Below are 12,997 nucleotides of genomic sequence, written 5' to 3'. Positions count from 1 at the left end.
GGCATGCTGTAGGGCTCAGAATGGAGGGAGCACCATTTGGCTTTTGGAGCGCAAATTTTGATTGGCAGTTGTTCTGTTTGGGGTTTTACTGGTATTTTAGTTTATAATGTGGGGGCATATGTAAGCTGTTCGGAGTACATCAGGGTATAATAAGAGGCTATAATAATGTGGTAAATAAATAATAATCTGCAGATATGTGGCCAGTGTCGCACTGATAAATGGTACCCAATCTTATCCGCTTTTAGAACGCTCTGAGAGGCAGAATTTTTTTTATTTTTTCTCCACCAGAGCTGTGTGAGGGCTTTTGATGTTGCTGGACAATCTGTAGTTTTTATTGGTACCATTTTGGGGTACATGCGATTTTTTTTTCACTTGTTATTCAATTTTTTGGCAAGCAAGTGACCAAAAACAAGCAATCCTGACCATGTTTTTTATTCTTTTTTTTATGGCGTTCACTGTACGCTATAAATGACATTTATTCTGCGGGTCGATACAATTTTTTTACGTTTTGCAGCGTTTGCACAATAAAATCACTTGTTTTTTAAATCATTTATTTTTTGTATCACTATATTCTGAGAGCCATATGTTTTTTCTTTTTCCGTCAAAAAAGCTGTGGGAGGGCTTGTTTTTGGCAGAACGGGCTGTAGTTTGTATTGGTACAATTTTGTGACCATGCAACATTTTGATCACTATTTATTCCATGTTTTGGGAGCAGTGGTGAACAAAAAACAGCAATTCTGGAAATGTTTTTTATTTTTATTTTGTTACGGTGTTCACTGTGCAAGGAAAATAGCGTGATATCTTTATAGTTTGGGTCGTTACGGACGCGGCGATACCAAATATGTGTGCTGTTTTTTAATGTTTTCAGTTTTTTCCTATAATAAAAGACTTATTACGGGAAAAAAGGCAGTTATTGTTTAACTTGAAACTTTTTTACATTTTTATTAACTTTCTTTTAACTTTTTTTTTTGTCCCACTAGGGGACTTGAAGGCATGAAACCCTGATCGCTATTCTAATGCACTGCACTTCCTACATAGTTCAGTGTGTTAGAGCTGTCAGTTATTCACTGACAGCAAGCCTATTAGGCTTTCTCCTGCGGGCGGGGCCTAATAGGCTTCCGTACTAGGCAGACCAGGTGGCCATTGTTAGGCCACCGGTTGCAATACCATCCATCGACACCTCCGCGGGTTCTGATCGTTGCCATAGCAACCATCAGGTGCGATCTAACCACCTAGTTGCAGCGATCGCTTTTGTTCGCTGCATCTAAGGGGTTAATCGGTCGGATCGGAGGCTAGCTCCGGTCCTGGCCATTACAGCGGGATGTCAGCTGTAATATACAGCTGACACCCTCTGGTGATGGCGCTGGCTCAGCCTCCATCACCATCACGTGCAGTTATGTGAGAAGGCGCTAACACATTAGCGCTGACGACGTAACTGTATGTGATTGGGCGGGAAGGGGATAATGATCTATCACTTGCTGCACTTATATATGATACACAAGAGCCTCTGCGTTATACTTTAATAAAAGCCTATCTTGCACTATATAGGCAAAAATAAAAAAAACGCTAGAGTACTTCTTTAAGTTGGGATGAGGAAGAAGACCAGATAATTAAAAGGAAAACCAACATTTTTTGGGCATAAGTGCAGTACCTTTATTTTATATTTATGTATATGTTTTCAGGAAAGGTGATGGATGAATCGGCTGCATTATTTGAATTTATAAATGACTATTAGGTTTTATACTATTGTCATGCTAGTTTAAATGAAATAAAAATGCAATAATCTAAATTCATTAATTCATTAAATGTTAACGAAAATGTAATATTTGAAATCATTACAAATGTGAAAATAATATTTAATGTTACTTCTATGCTAAGATTTTGGTGCTTGAAATTATAGAGCCAAACCCCCAGTTGTAGTAATGTGGTAATTTCATGATTTCCTGTTCTAATATTTCTCAAATTTAGTCTAGCATGAAGAGATTCTAACAAAAAGGGCCCATTTAAGATACCTTCTCTCATTTTCAATCCTGCTCTGCATGGCTATTTCTCTGCTGAGAATGGGGCCTGGGTACCTCTGTAATGGGATTTGTGGGAGTTCCAGCACATGATCAGACTTTTATACCATAATTTATACGCCATAAACGTCTCTGGACCCACTGTCGCCAGTGGGTACAGAGCCTTATGCATACAATTGTAGTAATGTCATAAGCTATGGCAGTCATTGAAAACGTATTCTTCATAGAGTTGGAGCAGTAGATAATGTGATTTTAGACTCCACTAAAAAATCTACAGTTTAGGATCTACTTTGTTGTGTTGATGTTGCTTGTTGGTTGCATGTTGCATTATTGTAGATATCAGGTATAGCCACAGTTCTACTAACTACATTGCAATCTCATTTCAAAATTCAAACTCCAAATTCACTTTTTTCCCCTATAGACATATGGAGCTTTATTCTGTGAAACTAGTGCTAAAGAGGGATCGAATATTGTGGAGGCTGTCCTTCATCTTGCACGGTATTTATATTATTTACAAATAAGTCAACTAAAAGATAGCTGGATCTAAAATAAACCACTTAAAATGCCCAAGTTGTAATAGTGTTTATGCTAAAAACAAAGCGAAAAAATGACACTTGACTGCTGGAGCTGTCCGCATGTGCAATATTGGGAATAGGTATTTTTTATGATGTAAGCCTCCATATTGATTTGAAATAATATGGACTGTTGAGTCATTGAGGCCATTGCTGTGCTCTGACCATTGGGACTGTGTGCAAAGCAGGGTAGCCGTGTGCGCTTTAAGATTTACTCTCTATTGTCTTTGCTTGTTTAGGGAAGTGAGAAAGCGCAGCGATAATGAAGATGACAGAGGATCTGTAACCAATCTTTCGGGAGCCATTACCAAAAAGCCGACACAAATGAAAAACTGCTGTAATGTCTAAACTTTTCTAACAAGCCCCTTCCTATCGTACAATGCTACTTTTTATAAGTTGTTTTGGACAAAGGATTGTACATAAGTGATACTATGTGGCATGTCTATTGTTCCCCATTGCTTCCTCCTGTCATGCACATTGCATCTGGCAACTGAGATATTGTTACTTATTCATCAGTACATGTACAGGTTAAAATATGAATAATTGACATAAAAGATTATTAGAGCTCAACAGTCCTTTTGCTAATAAATGTGTTCTTTAGTCTATGTATTGAAGATGTTTAGAAGGCATGTAATTGATCTGTTTTTGTACATTTATTTATAAATGTGACTTTTTATGCCTTTTTGGTTTTCTGAAAACCGCCTCTTAAGCACTATGTGAATGTCCCTGTAGTTGTCCTCAATTACACTATTGCTTTTATTCATAATTTATTAAAAAAAATCGATGCCAAAAATGTGGTTGTGCTGTCTTTTTTTTATATATATTTAATTCTAAGCAGGTGTTATATAGAATGTGGTGTAAAATACAGAATTTTGGTATAGTCCATCAGCACAACAGATGGAATATTAAACATGAATGAAATTGCACAGTTCTCCGATCTGTTAAGGAATCGTTTTTTTTTCCTTCCTTCTCCATACCTAGAATTGCATTGAACGTACATAATTTCCTATTTTACACATCTTTTTTTTTGCATGGGATCCAATGCAACTCAATATTTGTTTATTGTTTTAATTTTATTTTTAATTACATTGCTATATAGAGTTTAGAAAATAATATGTTGCCCCCTGGAAATTATCAACAAGCAGGTATATAACAAATGTAATAATAATCTTTTTTTTCTTTATTCTTATTATGACATGTTTGCCTTATATATCCTACAGCTCTGTACATTAATATGTAAACACCCACATATTCTCATTAGCATCTAAATACCTATCATGTGAATTGGATATACACAAGTTAATGAGAAGGGCTGTAGGGGTAATGTCCTTGTCAGGCAACAACCCATTAATAGCATTACGCTCAAGGTATTAAATTAAGACACATAACGTATTTTACGGACTATAGGACGCACTGGACCATAAGACGCACCCATAAATTGTGGCATTAAAGAGGAGAAAAAAAAGGTTTTGCCTTTAACTACATTTCCTCGGTAATATTGAAACAATAGGGTACCACACTGCCCCAATACAATGCCAGCCACAGTGCCCCACTGTCACGTAGGGTTCGTGGACACACTGGGCCGTACCACCTTGGCGGTATGGCAGCTGGCCAACAGGGCGCAGGTCTGAGTCTATAGTTTATATAGGGTACCTGTGGCAGCTCGGACAGTAGCAAGGCAGGCTTGGCAGGAACTAGGCAGCAGGTAGACATCAGGCGTGGAGAAGCAGGACAGGCGTGGTATACAGCACAGCACGGTTACAGCTAAGCACGGCACTAGATCAGGATACAGGTTACAGGATACAGGAACAGGAAACACTGGGAGCTGGAAACACTAGGGGACCATTTGCAAAACAGACTAGGAATACAACATCAAAGCTTAGGCGTGGGAGAATGGGGCTGGGACCTTCTTATAATCCAGGGTGCTTTGGACCAATTAGCTTGATCACCAACATGCGTGCGCTCTGGCTTCTTAAGTCTGGACTGAGCTCGTGAGCACACCCTGGTGGTCACTGTGGAGCAGGACGGCCGTATGTGAAGACATCTCTTGAGAGAAGGGCGTCGACTGGATGGAAGGAGTTTGTGGTCAGCGACCACGGACGTTACACCCATAACCATTTCAGACACAGAAATACAAGATATTGGCAGCTATAGTGCTCTCACCCTCCCCTAAACTCACCAGACATCAGTAGTGTGGAGTGGCAGGGCTTAATGGTGTTGAAACTGCTCTTTTTGTACATAGGAGTGGGCGTGGCTAGAAGGTCCTTGCAGATCAGTACCTGCACAGATTTACTGTGCTGGGTGTACTAATGTCTGTGTTATTTGATCACTGAACAATGAGATGACAGAATTCTGTGTGTAAGATGTGACTGTTCAGTGAGGAGATAACACAAATATCTTTTATACACAGCACAGGACATGCTGCTTCCATTACACTGCACTGCAAGGACCTTTGAAGCTCGGAACTCAGTCTCCTGCTCCTGGCATCTGTTTGCCTTCAGGAGATAAGACGCAGCAGAAGGTTACAGCTCAGATTCTAAGATGAAAACTCCATCTTATAGTCCAAAAAATACGGTAATAAGAATAAGAGATCAGTCAACAACAGATTGTTGATGGTTTCCTGGTAGCAGTCTATATCACAATAAATTTCTGCGGCAATTGCAATTTATATATACCACCGGACCTGCTCAGAAGCTTCACTATGCTCCACTTTAACATAATCTCATTTATGAGGTTCAGCAGGGTAACAACTTTTTTAGGCAGAATAGGAAACAAGCTCCCCGCAATACTCGACAGTATTTAAGTTCAGTAAATTTTGAACCCGTAATTTTGTAGTAGATTACATATTCATGTGAGAACGATAAGCCTCTCCACGCTACACCTAATCATGCAATATCGCGGAGAAATCCACCCCCTTCCTCATGGTTTCCTGGTAGCGACATTTCTACATTACAGAAGCTCAAACATAAGTGAAAAAAAAAATTATGATATATTACAAAGTTTTCACATTTGCTGACTACTGTTCTAGTGTTTCTCAGAAATAGAAGATGCTGGGAACAGTCAAAGAAATAGACAACTTATTTACTTAACTTATGGTGATAGTGACCTGAATAGCGCCATGTCCAGAACAAATTTTCACCCATCTATCATTATATTTGGCTACAGAGTACCATCTTATAAACTTTAAATGACGTCATATAGTCCTAGGTTGAAATAGATACTTATATATATCCTACTGATGACAACATGGAGTCTTTGCTGTCACACTCCATGGCCAAACAGAACTTGTTACTGATTAATAACAAACTCCTTTTCTTTAGCACAGTATCCAACTATAAGTTGATAGAGCTGTTTGCTATGGAATATCTAACATGTTTACTTATGGCAAAATGGATCTAGTGGCATGTTGATAGAAGAGTACATGGATGTATACATAGGTGTCCTCAATTCTTGCCATGTAGGTGTTAGCATAAGGGGGTGCCACATAGAGGTCCCGGTGTTTTGGGCAAAAAACTGATCGCCAAATAGGAAATAGTTTAATGATCAACAACTACTTCACTGTGCGCGTATTTACTGTCTCTAGAGGATTCATAAAATGTCTGCCTGTCTCTAGGGGAATGTTGTCATGTTGTTAGTAAAGTTAAATTAAAAAAACAAAAACACACAGAGAAGTCAGTAAGAAGAATATAAGAGATGGAGGCTCACAGGTGTATAACCGATGAGCCAGGGACTGTTGCGGGTAAGGAGTTAATGGTAGGGCGAGTCTCCCTCCCCCTCCCCTTCCCTGGGGGATGAGTCAGTAGGTAGGGGCGTTAGGGCAGGAAAGGGGGTGTGTTTAGGGTAATGGTATAGGTTATATAGGGCCTCTTACCTTGTGGTGCGACCTCTTTGCCAGAAATTCTCTTCCTGGACATGGATCGTCAGTAGCTCCTTCAAGCGCTGCCGGCCACTATCGCCACGGAGGGGAGTGAGTGGCTGCAGTCCCTGCTGCGGGAGACGACTGCTTCGGCTCCCTCCCAGGTGGACGGTCGGCGATGCTCTGCCAGGGCCTCTCGTCTGCCGGTCCGGCTCTCTCCCTCCAATGCCGGGAGGTTGCGGCGGCCGGCAATGGCTTACGGCGCCGCACGAGATGCTGTCCCTCCACCGCTGTCAAATCTTCCTCCTCCGGCGCTGATGCTTCTGCAAGAGGGGGTGCCGGGGGCCGTTGTGGGCGACGTGGTTCCCCCGACACAGGGGACCAAGGGATCCACGGGTGTGGTGGGTCTGAGGCCCCGCCCACTGGATGCGCGGGGCTCCGTAGGACATGCCTTAGCCTCTGCCTCAATTTTAGCAGCGGCGGCTGCTTCTCCAGCAGGGAGCGTTCCACTGCTCCTGGCCTCAGAGGTGAGAGCAGGAGAGTTGGGAGGTGAGGAGGGGGGGCCTGATGAAGAGTGGCAAGACTACCCGGGGAATGAGGACGAGGGCTCCCAAGATGGCTTAGAGTTATTTTTTTTTGGCCGGTCGCTTAGGCGGGTGGCCCGTCAGGCGGCGGCCCCTCCCGCTGATGTGGTGCCCATCCTGCCCGGGCCTTCGGCGGTGGCCACGGGCTCTTCTTTGCGGCCCAATTCAATTCGCTCGCAGCGCTCCCATAGCAGACATGGGGCTAGTAGGTCTGGATCGGGTCGGCGCCATGGTTCCGGTCGAAGTCGGTCGCAGCGGCATCGGCGTCGTCACTCGCAGAGGTATAGGCGGTCCCCATCTGACTCGTCGTCGTCAGACGTCTCCCAGGATAGTTGGCGGGCCGCACGGAGCGGTAGCAGGAGTATTCGCGCTGCGTCCGACCGGGGGACTCGGAGTCGCCGTTCCTCGGTTGGAGCACCAGGGGTCACGCCCCCTACGCCAGATGTGGTTTCGGTGGTCCCAGTTGCCACACCGGCCGAAGTGGGTCCGTCCGCGCCAGGAGGTGCATCTGCTGCTGGACACGGTGAGTATGCCTGCCTTCGGGCTTGGAATGCTGATAACATGTCTGCCATTGATTTATTGTCTGCTCCCGTGGCTAGACCGGTATCCAAAGATGGCGGAAGTCGCCCTGCTTAGAGTTGGTTTTTGTTTTTGCTTCTTTATTCCGTTTACTGCGAAGGCGGACCCGGTTATGTCACGAAATCTGAAGTCGGCTGAGGAGTTTCCAGCTGCCATTAGGGAGAAGGTGGAAATGGAAGTTGAGCTTGGCCGGATGGCCGGCCCATTTTCTGCTTTGCCCTTTCCTAATCTTCGGGTGTCGCCCCTGGGGGTGGTTCCTAAGAAAGAGCCTTGTAAGTTCTGTCTGATTCACCATCTGTCCCATCCTAAGGGGCGGACGGTGAATGACTGGACTGACAGTGACTTGGCGACGGTCTCCTATGTTTCGTTTGACCGGGCAGTCGACTTGGTGTGTCTGGTGGGGGCGGGTGCCCTTATGGCCAAGTCAGATATTGCTTCCGCTTTTCGTTTGTTGCCCGTTCATTCGGATTGTTTTCATTTGTTGGGCTGTGCTTTGGAGGGGTTTTTCTATTATGACATGTGTTTGCCTATGGACTGTTTGATTTCTTGTTCTTATTTCGAGGTGTTCAGCTCATTTCTGGACTGGGCGGTGCGGGATATCACCGGTTCTGTGTCAGTGACACATTACCTGGATGATTTGTTGTTTGTAGGGCCTGCTTCTTCGGGGCAGTGTCGGTTTTTGTTGAGGTCCTTTCAATTTCTTGCTCAGCGTTTTGGGGTCCCCCTTTCTGAGGAAAAAACGGAGGGTCCGGTGACGGTATTGTGTTTTCTGGGCATTGAAATAGATTCTGTTGCTATGGTCTATCGCCTCCCGGAGGAGAAGGTGGTGAAATTGCGTGCCGCATTAGATAGGGCGTTGGCTGCTCGGAAGTTGGAGTTGCGGCAGATTCAATCTTTGTTGGGATTGTTGTTCTTCGCGGGTCGTGTTATGCCCATGGGAGGGCGTTTGCCAGGAGGTTGTCCTTAGCTACAGTGGGCGTTTCGGTGCCTTCTCATCATGTTCGGATTTCTAGTTCTGTTAAGGCGGATTTGCGCGTCTGGTGCACTTTCTTGGAAGATTACAATGGGCGTACGTGTTGGAGGGCGCCGGCGATTTCTAGCGTAGACCTGGAGTTGTTTACGGACGCGGCTGGTGCGGTGGGATTTGGGGCATTGCTGGTGCGCTGAAGCCTGGCCCGATTCCTGGCGGGACAAGGGTTGGTGTGCAAATTTGACATTGTTGGAGCTCTTTCCCATAGTTGTCGCCGTTGAATTGTGGGGGGTCCGCCTCTCCAACAGGTCTGTGGGGTTTTGGTCTGATAATATGAGTGTTGTTTTTGCTGTTAACCAACTTACTTCTTCCTCAGGTCCGGTTTTGGCTTTGCTGCGTCACCTGGTGTTGCGTTGCTTGCAGTGTAACATCCGTTTTCGAGTTCGCCATATTCCAGGGGTTCACAATGTTGTTGCTGATGCCTTATCTCATTTCCATTGGCAGGTTTTTCGCTCCATTTGCCTGCAGGCGGAGCTGGAGGGGGCCAGCTGCCCGGAGTTCTTGTGGAGGCTGCTGGAGCGGAGTTAGTGCCATTGGTGAAGTCGTCCCTTGCGCCCTCTACCTGGGCTACTTATGGTAATGCGTGGAAGGAATGGTTGTGCACTGCGGGGGATAGACTGGTTGGGAAGGATCTGGTGCTGCGTACGACCGTGACGCTCGAATATTTAACAGCTTTGCGCGAGCGTGGTGTTTCAGGGGTGGTGGCGCAACGGCGTCTGGCCAGGGTTGCATTCTTTTCTAAGTTAAGGGGGTGGTCGGATGTAGCTATGTCCTTTTTTATTTTACAAGCATTGAAGGGTTGGAAGAAGTTGGCCTCCAGGAGGGAGTCGCGTCGTCCTTTTCTTTATTGCAGGAACTTATAGCGGCGCTGCCATCGGTTTGTTCTTCCCCTTATGAATCCATTTTATTTTCCGTGGCGTTTTCGTTGTGTTTTTTTGGGGCTCTGCGTATTTCGGAGCTAGTTCCGATGGGGGCGGCTCGTTCGGGTTCTACTTTTGTAGGATGTAGTGGTTTCTTCGGTGGGGGTTCGTTTGCGTATACGGCGTTCTAAGACGGATGTGTTTGGACGGGGTTGTCGGGTTTCGCTTCGGCCTGTCCCGGGCACGGCTTGTCCGGTTACGGCGGTGTCGGCTTTCTTGGGGGTGCGTAGATTGGGGGTTCAATTTTTAGCTCATTTGGATGGTAGGCCTCTTACTAGGTTCCAGTTTGCATCGATTTTCCGTAAGGCTCTTGTTCAGGTTGGTAAGCCTCCAGGGGAGTATGGGACTCATTCTTTCCGTATTGGGGCAGCCACTATGGCCAGTGAATTGGGGTTATCTGATGCGGCAGTGAGGCGCATCGGTAGGTGGAAGTCGGATTGTTTTGCTGGTTATGTTCGCCATGATCTTATTTTGCATTAATTCGGTTTTTGTTTTAGGTCCAAGACCATCGGTGTGGATTGTCGGGCATTCCTATGTGTTCTGGGCTGAGCGTCGGGTTGCTATACGCCCTGGTGGAAGAGCGTTGGGCTTTGGAAGTGCCGAAGTCTACTGGAGAGGTCTCCGGGGCCTGCGCTGGTTGCAGACACTGCCCGAGGTGGTCGACATCAGCCGGCATCGGCTGGTACCAACTGTTTTGGTTGTGCATTTGGGAGGAAATAATTTGTGTTCGGGAGGTTGGGAGAGTTGATATCGCTGATCCAGTTGGACTTGGAAAGGTTTGCTTCTTTTTTCCCCCGGTTGGTCTTAGTGTGGTCAGAAATTATTCCTTGGTTGGTGTGGCATGGCGCGAGGGATGTGAATGCCATTGAGCGGGCGAGGCGCCTATTGAATACCAGGGTGTCTCGGTTTGTCCGAGCGAGAGGTGGAGTGGTGGTTCATCATCGGGAGTTGGAAAGTGACAACAGGGGATAGTTGCTGCCAGACGGGGTGCACCTGACGGACATTGGACTGGATATTTTCTTGTCGGGGTTGCAAGTTGGGGTTGAGCAGGCTCTGTTTTTGTTGCGGGTCGGTGAGCCGTGTAGTTGAGGAGTACACGGTCACCTTATGGCGGTATTAGAAGGGGATTTACCTACATGTCCTTGGGATAGGCAGGCATACGGGTTGGTTATTGACCTTTGTTAAGGTCATTTAGAGTTATAATTTTTTGGAAAATGTTATTTAATTTTATATTGTATTAATAAAGCTGTGGCCGACCCCCGGATCAACCCCACTTTCAAAGGGATTTATGTGTCGGTGGTTAATTTATTTGAGATAATGGGGAGGAGACTAGTAGGGGTACATAGGTTGCTATATGCATACAGTCCTGCTCCTACAGACACTGACAGACATGTAGAGACTTTCTATATTATGCTCCTCTATAACCTATTATTTACCTGTTATATACCTGGACACTTACCTGAATGTCAGTGGTCACATGATGTGGGTATGACTGATGCCATCTTTAGTCCATTCTGGATATTGTGCCCAGCCTCTCCCCTCTACAGTCTCCTGAGCTGGCGCATGCGCACATAGCTACACTGTCAGATTTCCCTCCTCCTATCTCGAGTCTTCTCGACCTGTGACTTAGGCTATGTGCACACACAAAATTAAAAAACGTCTCAAAATATGGAGCTCTTTTCAAGGGAAAACAGCTCCTGATTTTCAGACGTTTTTTTAAACAAAGTCGCGTTTTTCGCTACGTTTTTAATGCCCGTTTTTGGAGCTGCTTTTCTATAGAGTCTATGAAAACGGCTCCAAAAATGGCTGAAGAAGTGACATGCACTTATTTTTCACGGCCGTTTTTTTACTTGGCAGTCACGGCCACATAAGAAACGCTCCGTTGGAACAGAACGCCGTTTTTCCCATTGAAAACAATGGGCAGATCTTTGGAGGCGTTCTACTTCCGATTTTTCAGCCGTTTTTTGGGACGTTTACTGCCCGAAAAACAGCTGAAAACACTCCATGTGAACATACCCTTAGATCTCAGACACATGCTGCTATATGCCGCTACACACTTCACCACACCGCTGATTCCCCTGCCGACTTCATTATACAGCTGCCTGCATTTTCTTATATGTATCTTGCCTTTAGCTCCTTCCTTTACTGCTACTTCAGGCTAATAGCCCCAGACTTCCCTCAATATATAAGGCATCGTCCTCTTACTGTATATTCCTGCCTCCTGGTGTCTTATAGGATTTTTCTAGTGTGTTAATGCCACACATAACACTACTTGCTAAAATATCTCCTAATTAGAATCTATATATCTTTATATGTACCGTATATATGATTTGTGACATACACTACTCTGTGCTTTGTTGTTGTCTTTTTACCATGTACTTACGCTATGTATTTTATTTTCAGATATTCTTGAAAAAAATCTTACCCAGATCGAAACGTTGCAAACGCTGATATCTGTTTACCTTCATGTATGTCAGAATAAATCTATAACCCATTTATGCATCAAACGATCAAATATTCCATTTATTGAGTGCTGTGGATTCTGCTGTATTATATGAGAACCCAATAAGACACGTCTAGCAGAGAAAGAAACCAGAAATCAGAGCAGGGGCAGACATCATTCATTTCTGTGGTAAGATTGAAGACCTGGGCACTAGCTGTATAAAATATGGATGGCATAGGAACACTTTTATTCCTGCGTAGACAATACATCTTCCCATAGAGATAAATGATCAGTGTGTCACTATCCGCTATATGTCCATCAAAACAAATAATGACGGGAGTGATCAATTGTTCCAATACCTGAGCATTATTACCTAGCTCTTCATCGTGCGAGCCTCCTCCGCAAGCCTCACACATTTATATTTGCCCTTTCTTCTCTTTCCGACTATCTTATTGTAATGTCTGATGCATTCCGTCATGAAACAATTAGAAGATAAAACAGATGCTGTATATTACAGCTAAAGGGGGCAGCCATACCGGAAATGGAAAGTCTCTTATAGCACAAATAATATACAGCTCAGCAAAATAAATAAGTAAATACAGTCCATAAATTGCATTGCTAGTTTTTTTCGTTTTTTTTATGCAAGAGTAAATAGTTTATTCAGGCTGCCTGGAGAATATGGAGTCCTTAACAAGCAAGTTCGGATTGGCCCTCATTTTTCATGTTATTTTTCAAATTGCATACTCTGATAACATCACTTTATCATGCTCGGTTAAGGGCTATTTGCTTCCAATCCCGTGCCTCACTTTCCTATCTGAGCTTTAACAAGGTTGTGTTTGCACATTTACTGCGGCTGATGAGGACGGCGCGGCACAGGTGGCTTCAGATTGTTATTTATGAGCGTACGCCTGCCCATTAATAACACAATGGAACCAGAAATAATCAAACACCCAGCTTGGCAGCTAAGGACACTCGCCTGTGAGGGTAATGCATTT

The 12,997-nt window shown here is 44.6% G+C and overlaps 1 protein-coding gene across 1 annotated transcript in view; it reads left to right on the top strand.

Annotated features, from left to right (window-relative positions):
- RASEF (RAS and EF-hand domain containing) overlaps window positions 1–3,370 on the top strand; it is a 101,876-nt gene extending 98,506 nt beyond the window's left edge. The window contains exons 16-17 of the mRNA XM_075852286.1: window positions 2,440–2,516; window positions 2,830–3,370. Coding sequence (XP_075708401.1) covers window positions 2,440–2,516; window positions 2,830–2,938 — 186 coding nt within the window. The 3' untranslated portion in view covers window positions 2,939–3,370. The remainder of the gene's footprint in view (window positions 1–2,439; window positions 2,517–2,829) is intronic.
- Window positions 3,371–12,997: the final 9,627 nt, after the last annotated feature.

The sequence above is a fragment of the Rhinoderma darwinii genome, chromosome 1 (genome assembly GCF_050947455.1).
Source record: "Rhinoderma darwinii isolate aRhiDar2 chromosome 1, aRhiDar2.hap1, whole genome shotgun sequence".
In the NCBI taxonomy this organism is placed as follows: Eukaryota; Metazoa; Chordata; class Amphibia; order Anura; family Rhinodermatidae; genus Rhinoderma; species Rhinoderma darwinii.
This window is presented reverse-complemented; position numbering and strand designations above follow the sequence as displayed.